Source organism: Fulmarus glacialis, unplaced genomic scaffold (genome assembly GCF_000690835.1).
Source record: "Fulmarus glacialis isolate BGI_N327 unplaced genomic scaffold, ASM69083v1 Scaffold50029, whole genome shotgun sequence".
Classification (NCBI taxonomy): Eukaryota; Metazoa; Chordata; class Aves; order Procellariiformes; family Procellariidae; genus Fulmarus; species Fulmarus glacialis.
The window spans coordinates 1-11,734 of NW_009233550.1; the positions used below are offsets into that span (position 1 = coordinate 1).

An 11,734-nucleotide genomic window follows, 5' to 3' on the forward strand; every position below is an offset into this window, starting at 1 on the left:
TCCGACGTAGCTAAAAAGGAAGGATGAACGTGGGCAAACGCTCACGATTCGGAATGGCCGAGCACAGCTTACCTGTTCATTAGAGAAAAGACGTGTCAGAACGCACTTCGTGAAAACCAGCTGCTTTAGGATAAACTGCATTTCACACTCCGGGCAGGCACGGCACGCGCGGCAAGGGGTGCTCCCTTGACTGACTGATACCGTTCCCAGAGAGCTAATCGACCAGCAGAAAAAATAATCCCAGTCAATGGGAAATTCTGATATTTTAAGACTTGCTTTCGTGCCAAGCTGGGACAACGCTGACATTTCATCATTCTTTAAAAATGAAAGATGCCAAATCTTTATGATTCAAGAAACTGGGCATTCTTCAGTGCTTCATTTCAGCTCCTGGAACTCAATCAAAGCATTTCGCTGTGGGTCAGTTCAACGCTAATTGGCATTTCCACGCTGCATCGTGCATGAATCATAACTGGATTTCCCGATAAGTTCTCTCTCTTCTACGGGTCGGACCTCCTATTTAGACTTCATGTCTTGTGACACACCACTTTCTTTCACTCACAGAGCAAACCCTTGTGCATCCTACGTGATACAGCCCGCGCTAAGGAGAGCCTAGACTAGCCCTCTGAGGACAACAGTCGTAAGGGCTTCCCATTAGGCACAATGGCAACAAGAAGAGGAAAAATAATGGTGACTTTTTCGGGATTGACCCTTTAAGATTTATTAATCTTTGTGACTTGATTAAAAAAAAAAATTAAAAAAGCTAACAAAAGCTACATTGTTTGGTGAAGAATATGAAGGGAAAATCCTAACTGCCCCAACCAGAGATCTTCTGCAAAGATGAGTTATTTTAAGTCATTGTGAAACAAGTCGGTCCAGTATATGCCCTCAGCAGCACAGAAAACATCTAAAGCCAAATTACTAGTGCCTGAATTGCTACCTATCACTTTGGCAAGCCCGACCGGAGGTACAAACTTTTTGTGTCCTGGCACTGTCAGGCACCGTTGTCAAAGCAATTACTTTGTGCCAGTCCGGAGATGCAGATTGTGAAACTTGTAAAGGTCAGTTCCTTATCCAGCAAACCTCCATGTTTTCATTGGATGTGTTCTTACTTTCAAAGCTTTTGTGGCCTTGTGATAATCCATTTAACAAAAGGCTCTCCCATCACTCTGTTGGCTGACATTAGATCCTTCTAAAATTACTGCTGTGACTGGAGAATTTCTTTGGGCTGGGGCACTAAATTAATGTTTTGCCTGTGTGAGAAGCCTAAAGGGAGAGCCATGTTTGTCTTGCAAGCCAACAAAATAAAAGCCACCTTAAAAGAAGAAAGAAGATGCTGACTGGGTGACTGCAACTTCATTTGCTGAACACGCTGAAGGTGAGGGTCTCCTAAGGACTGGTATTTGACCAAGAGTACTGGGCTGAACTTTCTCGTCCTAACACATTTCTCAGGAAGAAATACTTATTTACGAAACAAGTTGCACAGTACTTATGTCTGTTGTTCCCCCTCGGGTAAAGTGCTGATGGGAAATCAGGCACCCTGGGTAAACTGCGTGCTGCTTTCCCCCATGATTTCCACTCTTTCTGCATCACGTAAAATTGTGTCCCTCTCCCCTCTGCACTTCCCCAGGGCTCTCCTGTAACATTGGTACTGAGGCACGGCTGCCGCTGTGGTACACAGTGCTGCTGAGTATTCATAAGCATCTTGGAAGATTTATTTGGCTACTGAAATATTTTGATACACAGAGACTATCCCTTTCTGGGGCTATTCACCAATATAAAACATGATATTGGTAACTAGTGACTAGACATTGGTAACTAGGCATCCTGCCCAGTTCCTGCCATGTTATTAAAATTAGTGTTCAAGGGTACATCTCATTTTTGAGCTTCAACATTTCTAAAACAATTCCCTGTGTCTTTGTAAGGAAATATGACCGATTGAAATATGACTGTATGGTGGCATCTAACAGCATATAGACCACACTGAAGTTTTGTGCTGCAGCACCAGTTCTTCTTGGGAAAAGAAATCTGTATTAGCAAGTTTCTGCTAAAAATTGGCAGCACATATGGGGCACCAAAAAGGAAGAGACACAAGTGGAGGAAATTAATACTTTCCAGAGAATATTAACTATTCAGTGTCCTGATACAACACATGGGATAGCAGTCTAATGTGTCATGTGTTGCTGCTCACAAACTGAGACTACACCAGAAATCAAGCACTGTGGAAAGCACCACAGAAACAGCAAGAACATTATACAGACACAACTGTCCTCCTAAATTTTTCCCAGATTGCTTGGAGGATTTTAAATTGTAGATTTGAATAGTTACTAGCATGCTGAAAATCAAGGCTGTTCTTCCATGTTTCATAACTTTCCTCGTAGAGCAGCTCTAGTAGTATTTTTAAGTTCCAACTCATTTAATTCTGAGAGCATTTTGATTTCTCCTTTTGTGTAAGACCATTTCCTCACCACAGACTTCTGAACTGGGTTTGAACTCACTCTCCAGCATAGAGGGACAGTGCAAAAATTGACTGACAATCTACAAGAAGATAAAAAGGTGGGGGTTTATTATCTGCAGAGATAGGGCTGAGGGGAGAGAAGAGCTCAGCTTTCTTTTACTGAGCATTCTGTCACCTTTCTGCAAGGAGCAGAAAGCCCACACAAACACAGAAAACCCACAGAGAAAACCAAACTATCTAAGAAAGAGGAGGCTGTTAAGGCAGAGCTCCAAACAAACACCACTTACTTTAAATATCAAAGAAAAAAACCACCAATAATACAAGCCTAATAAGTCACCGAAAGCCTGGCAAAGGAAAGGGGCTTGCAGATCCGGGTTACAGAAGCCGTGACTCCTGCGACTGCATCATTACTCAGTTCTCGATCGGGTCAGTTGCACAAAGGCTCATTAAATATTTACAGGTGACATTTTTCTGACTTGTGACAACCAGGATCGAGATAACCATCCGTTTTCTACAGCCATTCTGTTCAAGTAAGTTTGAAAAGTCAACCAGCAAGAAAAGAACAAACAGCAACAGAGCCTACAGGATAACAATTGCTAGGTTTTTGACCAGCTACAAATGAAAAATTTTACCCCGAAAGCCACAGAAAATGGCCATAGTTAGAGAAGGTTTCTTCAACAACCTTAGCACCTTTTAAAGAGTACAGGGCACAAACTTCAGGACTAAGAACACAAAGAATGACCAAGCGATCAATTTCTAATCACAGTAGTTGCTGGAGATTGTTCTGAAATGGCAAAGTATGGTAATGAGATGATTTTTTATCTGGGACATAAAGCAACAAGCAGAAGACAGAAATCTCACACACAGTAACACACATGTCCCACAAGAGAATGTCTCCATAGAAACCCTGTGAAAGTTGATTTCTTTGTGTGTCATGTGCAAACACATTATTTGCACTACCCAGTACCTGGTAATGCACTTACAAAGCAAATTTCTTGTGTAAATGAGAGCTAAATCTCATTTCTCCACACTGCTGTGTGGAGAAGCTCACCATTGCTAAGATAAAACAGCCACCAAGTTTTAGTTTGTATGTACAGACACGCTCAACTACTTGGCAAAAAGGCTTCCACCATAGAAATTTCAGAGTTAAAAATAGAAGGTGTGCTTGAGAATAGTGAAGTTTTCTTCCCACAATCCTGGCATTATATTCCTTTTCTGAATACTCGTGAAAGAAGTGGGATCACCAGTACCGGAGAGAGCCTACTACTAAACCCACATAATTGGTACACTGACAGAAACACAAGCTCCCTTTACCAGAATATTCCTACCTCTTGTACCCAGGGACTTCTCAAAGCACTAATTCAGCTTTCTTGCCTTTGCAATTCATGGCCTCTCTGCATGGGCTTTTACCAGGTTCCCACAGGCACTGCTGGTCTTCACAGCAGAGCTGGGACAGAGCTCAAACACCTACCCCCTTCATGCAGGGCACCGTGCAGTCACCAGGACACAAGTCTTTTGGCTAGGTTAGAACCCAAGCCAGGTACCTGCTGGTAAAAAGCTCTAGTAATTCTGTACCAGTCCAAGCCCTCAGTCATTCTTAATTCATTCTGTCACTCTGTCCACAGAAATTACGAGTCATGAAACAGAAGCAAGAGAAGATGCTTCAGCCAAAGAAATCAAGTCCCACTTCACTGAAATAGCCCTCTCGTTACCCTCCACATTATGTAGGCTTGGGGAAATTGTGTCTGTGTTCCAAAATACAGGTCACACTTCAATTAAAGTTGAAAACGTTCTTCGCTGTGTGACACGGGCACAATGCCCATGGCGTCTTCCTCAAACAAGCACAGGAGAAGAGGGTTTCCTACACCTTATACCAGACTGACAGAAATAACTGAGTAGCGTTGAGTTGCGTTGCAGACCAGAATAGCTCTGCCTCAGGGCTGTTAAGCAATGCTCCAAATACTTGGTTAAAATGCTCTGTCATTTTAAAAGGAAATCATCTCTGTTTTTCATCTCTTCCAATCTATCTCCATAAATGCATAAAATAAATTCCTTGTTAAGGTCAAACATTTCTAAATGTCCCAGTTGATGCAAGCAATCAGGGTTTGCCTAATCCAGTTTACACAAGAGGTTAACACGGACAAGCAAAAGCTGAATGCCATTTACCAAAGGACAGCGTGGAAAAATACTCATTGCCAAGTTATAAACAAGGTATCACTGCATTTAACTCAGCAGATACTACTTCCATTCTTTAACATTTCCTCAAAGAGCAAGTACCTAGCCATAAAAAAACCCCAACCCAGATGCTATAGGAATGCTGATTTTACACCTGGTTTTCTTATAACCAAAATTACTTAGTTATAGATTAACTTTGCCCCATAGCAGCAAAGCAGACGTAAGAGGTGAATGCACAACATACCTTTGCAACTGGTTATTTTTGCTGTAACTTTGTCTATCGCTAATGCAGAATCATTTGTGAAAATCTACCCTAATGCACAATTGTGATGACCACTCAAGATACTGGACCGCTTTTCAAACAGCGTGTTCTCAAAGTAGGTATGTGTTGTCTTTGTAGCAGGTCAATCTTTAAAAGTGTACTAGGCAACTTTAAATAGAACAACCGGAAAAGCAAGAGAAGTTGAAGTTCATGAGCAAATATTTTTCTTTGTTGGCACCGAATCCTATACCTTGTGCTAGCTCGGCTCTGTCCCCATCCTGAGCCAGGGGCAGAGATTAGCGTGAGCCATTCAGCAGGCGCTGAGAGTTCTGGCCGCTCCACGTGCAGCAGTGAAGGGAATCATTGCCGCCACTTCTACTCTGAGTTCAGAGTAGAAAGCCAGTTTCCAAGCTCCAAAGCAGACACTGTCACAAGCTGTGTTGAGCTCCACCACCAAAGCAGAGTGCAAAAAAGGAGGTAACCACTGAACAAGCAGAGGCTTAGCACGTTCACTCGAGGCCTCCTAGATATGAAGAAAGCTTAAGGCAAACCCCAGCTTTCAGCTAACGGGAAAAATTTGTGTGGACCAAACACAAACTGTATTGGGATCACTACTATAGAAGTGCAGCATCACAACTTCTCTCAGCAGTACAACAGGCTCAGATTGAACAAGAAGTAGTGAAGGGAATTAAAGTCAGAACTTCCTATTTAAAAGGACACCACAATCTCCTGTGGATAACAGCCCATTTAAGTAGCTAAGAATTTCCAGTACATCTAACACCTCAGTATGCCAGTGACAGGGGCTAGGATACTAGTTAAAGCACTAACTTAAACCAGAAATAAATGTTGAACTGAAAGAATCGAAGTTCTTGGTAGTACTGACAATGCTCATCGAGAAAAGCATAAACAAGATCATCATTCTGTAGGGGGAAGAGCTACAAAAGCTATAAATAAGCATGCTCTGTACTGGGCTCAGAGAGGGATGAGATACAAAATCCCACCAGCTTTGAAGGCAGGAAATTGTCACCTCTAATGTTTTTCTTTCCCTGTTCACATCACACTGTATCACAGTGGGAATTTCACCACTTCTCCATGTAATAGAACGAAACACCTTTTAGTTGTGCAATTTCTTACTAACAGTACTAATAAGTCTCAGTCTTTTTGACAATAAAACAAAGTTAAAGCAAAATAAACACCGCTCCCACATTAACGGAGAATCCTGGACTAGGAATGTTTTTCACGCGCTATTGCAGGCCTCTCAAAAGGAACAGCCAAGGCAGTCATTCCTCCAGCTCCTCCTGATGGCAAACGATAGGCATAGCACCCTAACAAGGTACTGGGATGAGAATGTTGATGTCATCATAGAGTCATCATATGTCACATGCCATAATAATGAAGGCATAAGCACACGACCAAAACAGGGTTTGATGAAAGACAAGACCTGATTTCATCAAATGCTATGATCAGTGGAGGGGCAGACGCAAATGCACAGAAGGCCTTCTCCAGGTCTGTGACACAGAAACTTCGAGCTGAGCACCAGCAGAGGCCAATGGCTCTGGTTTAAACTTACCATCTAATCGACTTAGCCAAGGAAAAACGGAGAATGAAACCTATAGAACAGAGGAGGGATGTTAACAGTGAGAGGTGATCAGGCTGTCAGGTCCCACAAGACAGAAGAGAGACTGTTAAGGCACCCAAGGATATAAGGTTTGAAAATGGCTGAAGATGCAAGGGTGACTTCCATTTATATATTCATCAGCTCAAGAATTAATATAGCCGCCTGGGTTACCTTTTCTCTTAAGAAAGAAATCCAAACGATGATGAACAGAGAGAAAGCACACAGGAAGACAAAACAAAACACACAGAGATACCCTATAGATACCAAACATTTTATTTATTTTTTAAAGAAACTACAGCAATATACATGATTACAGAATTATGAAGCACTGTAAAACACAAGGAATGAAATGGCCTGGGTCCAAGCACTAACGACCTCACACCTTTTCTCTCATACCACCATCGCTCAGAAAAATTACATTATCTGAAAAGAAATAAAGAAGATGTAATCTTCAGGATTGTTTTGCCCTGTTGCAAGCTTGCACACCCACAAAGACAACCTATTTGTGTTAAAATAACCTGCATAGACCTCTATTTCAGAACAGAATAGTTCACAAAATAAAACAATGTCGGATACAGGGTTCTTGCTCTATCTCCCCAGAAAGTTGACAATTCAAGGCGACCATATATACTGTGAAACAAGTGTGCTAAACCTGATGATCACAGTCAAAGATACCAGAAACATTTTAAAATAATGGTTTAATTCTTTGACTATGATCTCTATCAGTTACAGCTTATTTCCTTTTTATTTTGTCATTTTCAGTATGCACTACCATGTCATCAGTCTATGGGACTATAGGAAGCTCGTATTTCATCAAGCCTCAGTAATTTCTAAAGCATCTTGAGACTAGGGATATTGAACATGAAGAAGAAACCATTAGGATAAATACTAATTAAAAGAAGAGACTTGCTTCTCCCCTCCAGCTATTTATAAACAGCAACCTACAGCACAGCTGAACTGTTCATGTGAAAGTTTGATTACTATTGTTTTAAAGAGGCTGCACTGCAGAAACATCCAGAATTGTGCTTGGTTTTTTTCCATCTCCTCTGGCCCAGTTTTTTTAGATATACTTGTGTAACAGAAATGTTTGCTCTACTACCCAATTATTTTAGCCTTCCCTCAAAAGCCACAAGATAGTGGCTCTACCCACAGTAAAGATGTAGAATGCTCACGCTACAAAAAAAAAGGAAAAAGTTGAGTTTCCCAGTTCTCTTCTACCCAAGGGACAAGACTACTCCCTATCCATTCTGTGCTCTTCTTACCACTACTGGCTACTAGACAAAGGTCTTTCTAAATTCTCCATCAAGTTATCCCCACATAAAACATCTTTCACAAACAGAGGTCCTTAAAGTTGATGAAGCCTCTAGTCTTAAGCAGGAAGAAAAAATTTCCTGCCAAACCGAGACAAAGCTACTGAACAAACTCTGCTTAGAAAAGGAATCTGCCTGACCTGCAGTACTACATACCAGTGTTCTTAAAACACACAGTATCTACCTGCTGCACCAACTGGTTTGTGCAAACAAACTATGCAACAGTTTGCAACTATATGCTCTCATTTTCTGTGTCTTCACAAGCAGTGCCAGAGGACATCTAGTGGTACAGCCTACTCATTCTCTCAAAATCCCCAAGTGTGGATTCTGAGAATGAAGACAAACCAAGCTCTATTTCAAAGGTCCTCCACCCCCTCTCCATTCTAAAAGGGTAAGGTAGGCATTGGGATGTTGTTCCTTACCTGCTATAATTGTTGTGGCCTGCCGCCTCACATTGTTTTTATCTGTATATTCACCATAGTCTATCTTCCCTTCAACATAGATTCGAGCACTGAAAAAATGAAGAATTTGGTTCTGGTCAGAGAACTGTACAGCTGTTTTCTCCTCTGTATCTGATTCTGAATACGCAGGGTTTTGCCTCACTTGTTTGCAGCATGTCTACTAACTTATTTTATGGCACTTCTATCTTAGTATAGGCTCCTGGTCACCATAATTACTACATCAATCGATTATTAAGACATTAAATCCTCAACCACATTTGTTATTCACTTACCCCTTCTTCACATACTGATACGTAACATCCCTGAGGCCCGGTCTGAAGACAGAGATCCTGTGCCATGTCGTCTTCTGACTGATATCACCTAAGTTACATAAAAATAACAAAGTTGGATGCCAAATCCTCTTTTTGACACAAGCCTCAAAAATTAGTTTCAACATGTTGGTGTTCTCAAATTATGAAAAGTGATGTGAAAATAGAAGTATACTAGCACTCGATCTCGCACTCCATACTAGAACTCAACGTTCCACTCATCTGTGTCCAAATGAAAGTATCATGCAGAAGCACAGTTCAAATCAAGAGATCAGTTTTCCTGGAAGCCAGTGCTCATACTAGAAGAATTTTTTTCCCCTCACACACTCCACACTGAACAAAAGTTAGAGAAAAACAGACACCTGTAGCTGCAGACTTATGGAAGTATCAAACAGAAAATGTAACGTTCTTTCTTCTCTCCTCTTGGAATACAAATTAAAGTATGGAATCTGCTACACCTCTGGCAACCCCAACAGTGAAAAACTGCCAACTCAACACTCCTTCCTCTCCTCCAGAGGAAGGTCGACATGCAGATCTTTATTCAGTACATGCTGCTGGGGATCAGTAAGAAACACGCAAATGCACCAGCATCTGTACTGACCTCAGAGGAGCTTCCCTGCCCCCGAGGGATTTAAAGGGCAGCCTGAAGACAAAGCGTGGTGCTACTGAATATGCAAACATGACCTCAGAAGATGGCAGAAGCACGGTGCTCATTGCAGACTCACCTCCCTGGGTTGTCTCACTGTCCCCCCCTGTTCGCCACATCTCATTGGTTGCAAGAGAAAATATGGTAACGGGATTTTTTCCATCCACTTGCCTCATGATAGGGTCCTGCCCAACCCGACCAAGTAACTGGACACGATTCATGGCTGAAACGCGAGAGAGTACACATACAAAAGAATTATGATTCTTCTAACCATGGCAAGTGATAAGTTGGCAGCTTTTGTCATGGGCCAGAACAATGACTTTCTGCACCTCCTAATCATTTTTCAAGCTCTTGTGACTTTTGGCTTATTCAGGCCCTGGAAATGGTTGACTGTGCCTGTACTATCGTTATCACTGCTGAATAAGCTCATTTAGAAAGCTAAACGGTTCTTTATTCTTTCTGTTCCTTTGTCATCTTTTTCACAGACACATCCACATGTCACTTGAGACTATTTTGGATTTACTTATCTTGACTTTTATTTTTTTCATTATGATAAAACCGTAGCATTGCTTTGTTTTGTCCTTAAAACAATACCTTTAAAAGAACAAAGTTGCATTATTACACCCCATCCTCTCAATTACAGGGTCACTAGTTTTTACACAGGTACCAGGACCGGGTGGACACAATTTATTCCTTCTCCTTGTTGAAGGACAACTGGAGGAGGTCAGGGGAGAATCGCTCTTGCACAATGAGCACATGAACTGAATGGTGAAGTCTGAAGCGTACATTTGGAGCAAATCATGCTGGGGCGGCAGCAGCAGCACCCAAACAAGTCCCCCCAGGCACATGGGGGTCTGAGAAACAAGCACACAAGACACCTATTGTATTGGAAAACATGACAATAGCATACCTGATTCACTGCCATTGATAAAGCACGACTACCTGCCTTTTACAGGTTGTACTCCATGTCAGGGCTTTTTTGGTTTTCCCCTTAAGGGCTGCTTGACTTCATAAAGACCAGATAGGAGGCTACTTAAGAGCCTGTTTGTTTGAAACAACACATTCTTAATTACTGCATTCAGAGCTACCATTCCTAACTGTTCCTCTCCTGATATATTTCAGCCATTCTAAAACCAAGATAAAAACCACAAAGAGTAACAGCTAAGTTTCATCTCGGGAGCTACTTACATCTTTCGAGTACCAATGAGCCAACTGTATCAGAATCATGTCTTACAAACTGGCGAAGCACCTGAAGGAAACAACAGATGTTAGTTTCCAAGACACAAAGTATGAACAGTATTCACATGATTTTACACCTCGTTTTCCAAACACTTACAGAGGCTTTGCAAGTACCTTCTCTTCCGGCGACTTATGGAAGAAATCTGTTCAGCTAAATGAAGCCAATAGAATTATTCAAAGAATATTTGGTTAAACTGGGGTTAAAAAGCTGCCTAGGAAAAAGAACGGCCCAAAGGTACATCTCCAGCAATTATTTTTGGGACATGCAGTAACTACTGTTTTTCTGTAATACATTGCGGGGGGGGGGCATATTTGAAATGGAGGGGTTGTTTAGTTGGTTGGGCTTTGGTTTTTGGAAACAAACACAGTTTTGATAGTTTCATCAACTTTCTGCTTCACTTGAGAGATTAACAAGATGTGCCCAGAATATACATCTATCCACCGTCGTAAGCAGTATGATGTGCTGATAACCCCTCGTTCCCAAGCAAACAGCAAATCAAGGCCACAAAACCCTGACTGCTGCAGCTAAACACAAGTAAGAAAAAGAAAAGGAACTGACTTGGTACTGGCAAATATCATGTCCTAGAAGAAAAGAAAAGCCCAGGAACACCTCTGCAAGAGGCCCACGTGTGGGAACTGGAAGAAAAGCTCCTCTCCTGTTACAAGTGGTTGCAAAACTTAAAGGAAGGCGAGACTGACAGTCCTGTGTTGAACAGAGGAGCTAAACCAGAGGAAATGCAACTTGCAAAACAGAAGTTCTTTGGTATGTCTGTATGGTTCATTGATGTATATGCAAATCATCTAAGACTCATTCCATGCATAAGCCGGATCTTTTAATACATCATTTTTTCAGTGTTGCGGTAAAGGCACCAGCAGCTACAGCTAGTTCGTGTAAGAAAAGCCGCTCGCAGATAGCACAGCTCAGCCGAGGCCCTGCGAACGCCCCGCCCGGCAGCAGAGCGCTCCTCCGGCCCTTGCAGCCCGCGCCGCGGAGGCGAGCGGCTTCAAGATCCTCGGTTATCCCCGCTCCTCGCAGTTTGTAACGCTGCAACTGAGGACGGCGATGAAAACCAGCTTCCGTGACGAGAAAGTTATTACAAGCCCCGCGGCGGGCTGAGGAGAGGCAGGAGCTGCTTCTCCCCGCGGCGGGAGGGCTTTCAGCAACCCCTACCCCGAGCGACTCCCCCCGCGCTGCGGACACCCCGGGGAGGTAAAGTCAAGGCCAAGCTCCCGCTGGGACCGCAGCCTGGCCCCAAGGCC

The 11,734-nt window shown here is 42.5% G+C and overlaps 1 protein-coding gene across 1 annotated transcript; it reads right to left on the reverse strand.

Moving 5' to 3' along the window:
- Positions 1 to 6,767: 6,767 nt before the first annotated feature.
- On the reverse strand, positions 6,768 to 10,484 carry SSBP1 (single-stranded DNA binding protein 1, mitochondrial; the record flags this gene model as incomplete). The annotated part of the gene is made up of 5 exons (XM_009585344.1): positions 6,768 to 6,933; positions 8,243 to 8,331; positions 8,554 to 8,641; positions 9,315 to 9,458; positions 10,424 to 10,484. Coding segments are annotated over 5 exons (429 nt in total), but the record flags the coding sequence as incomplete, so codon positions are not given.
- Positions 10,485 to 11,734: the final 1,250 nt, after the last annotated feature.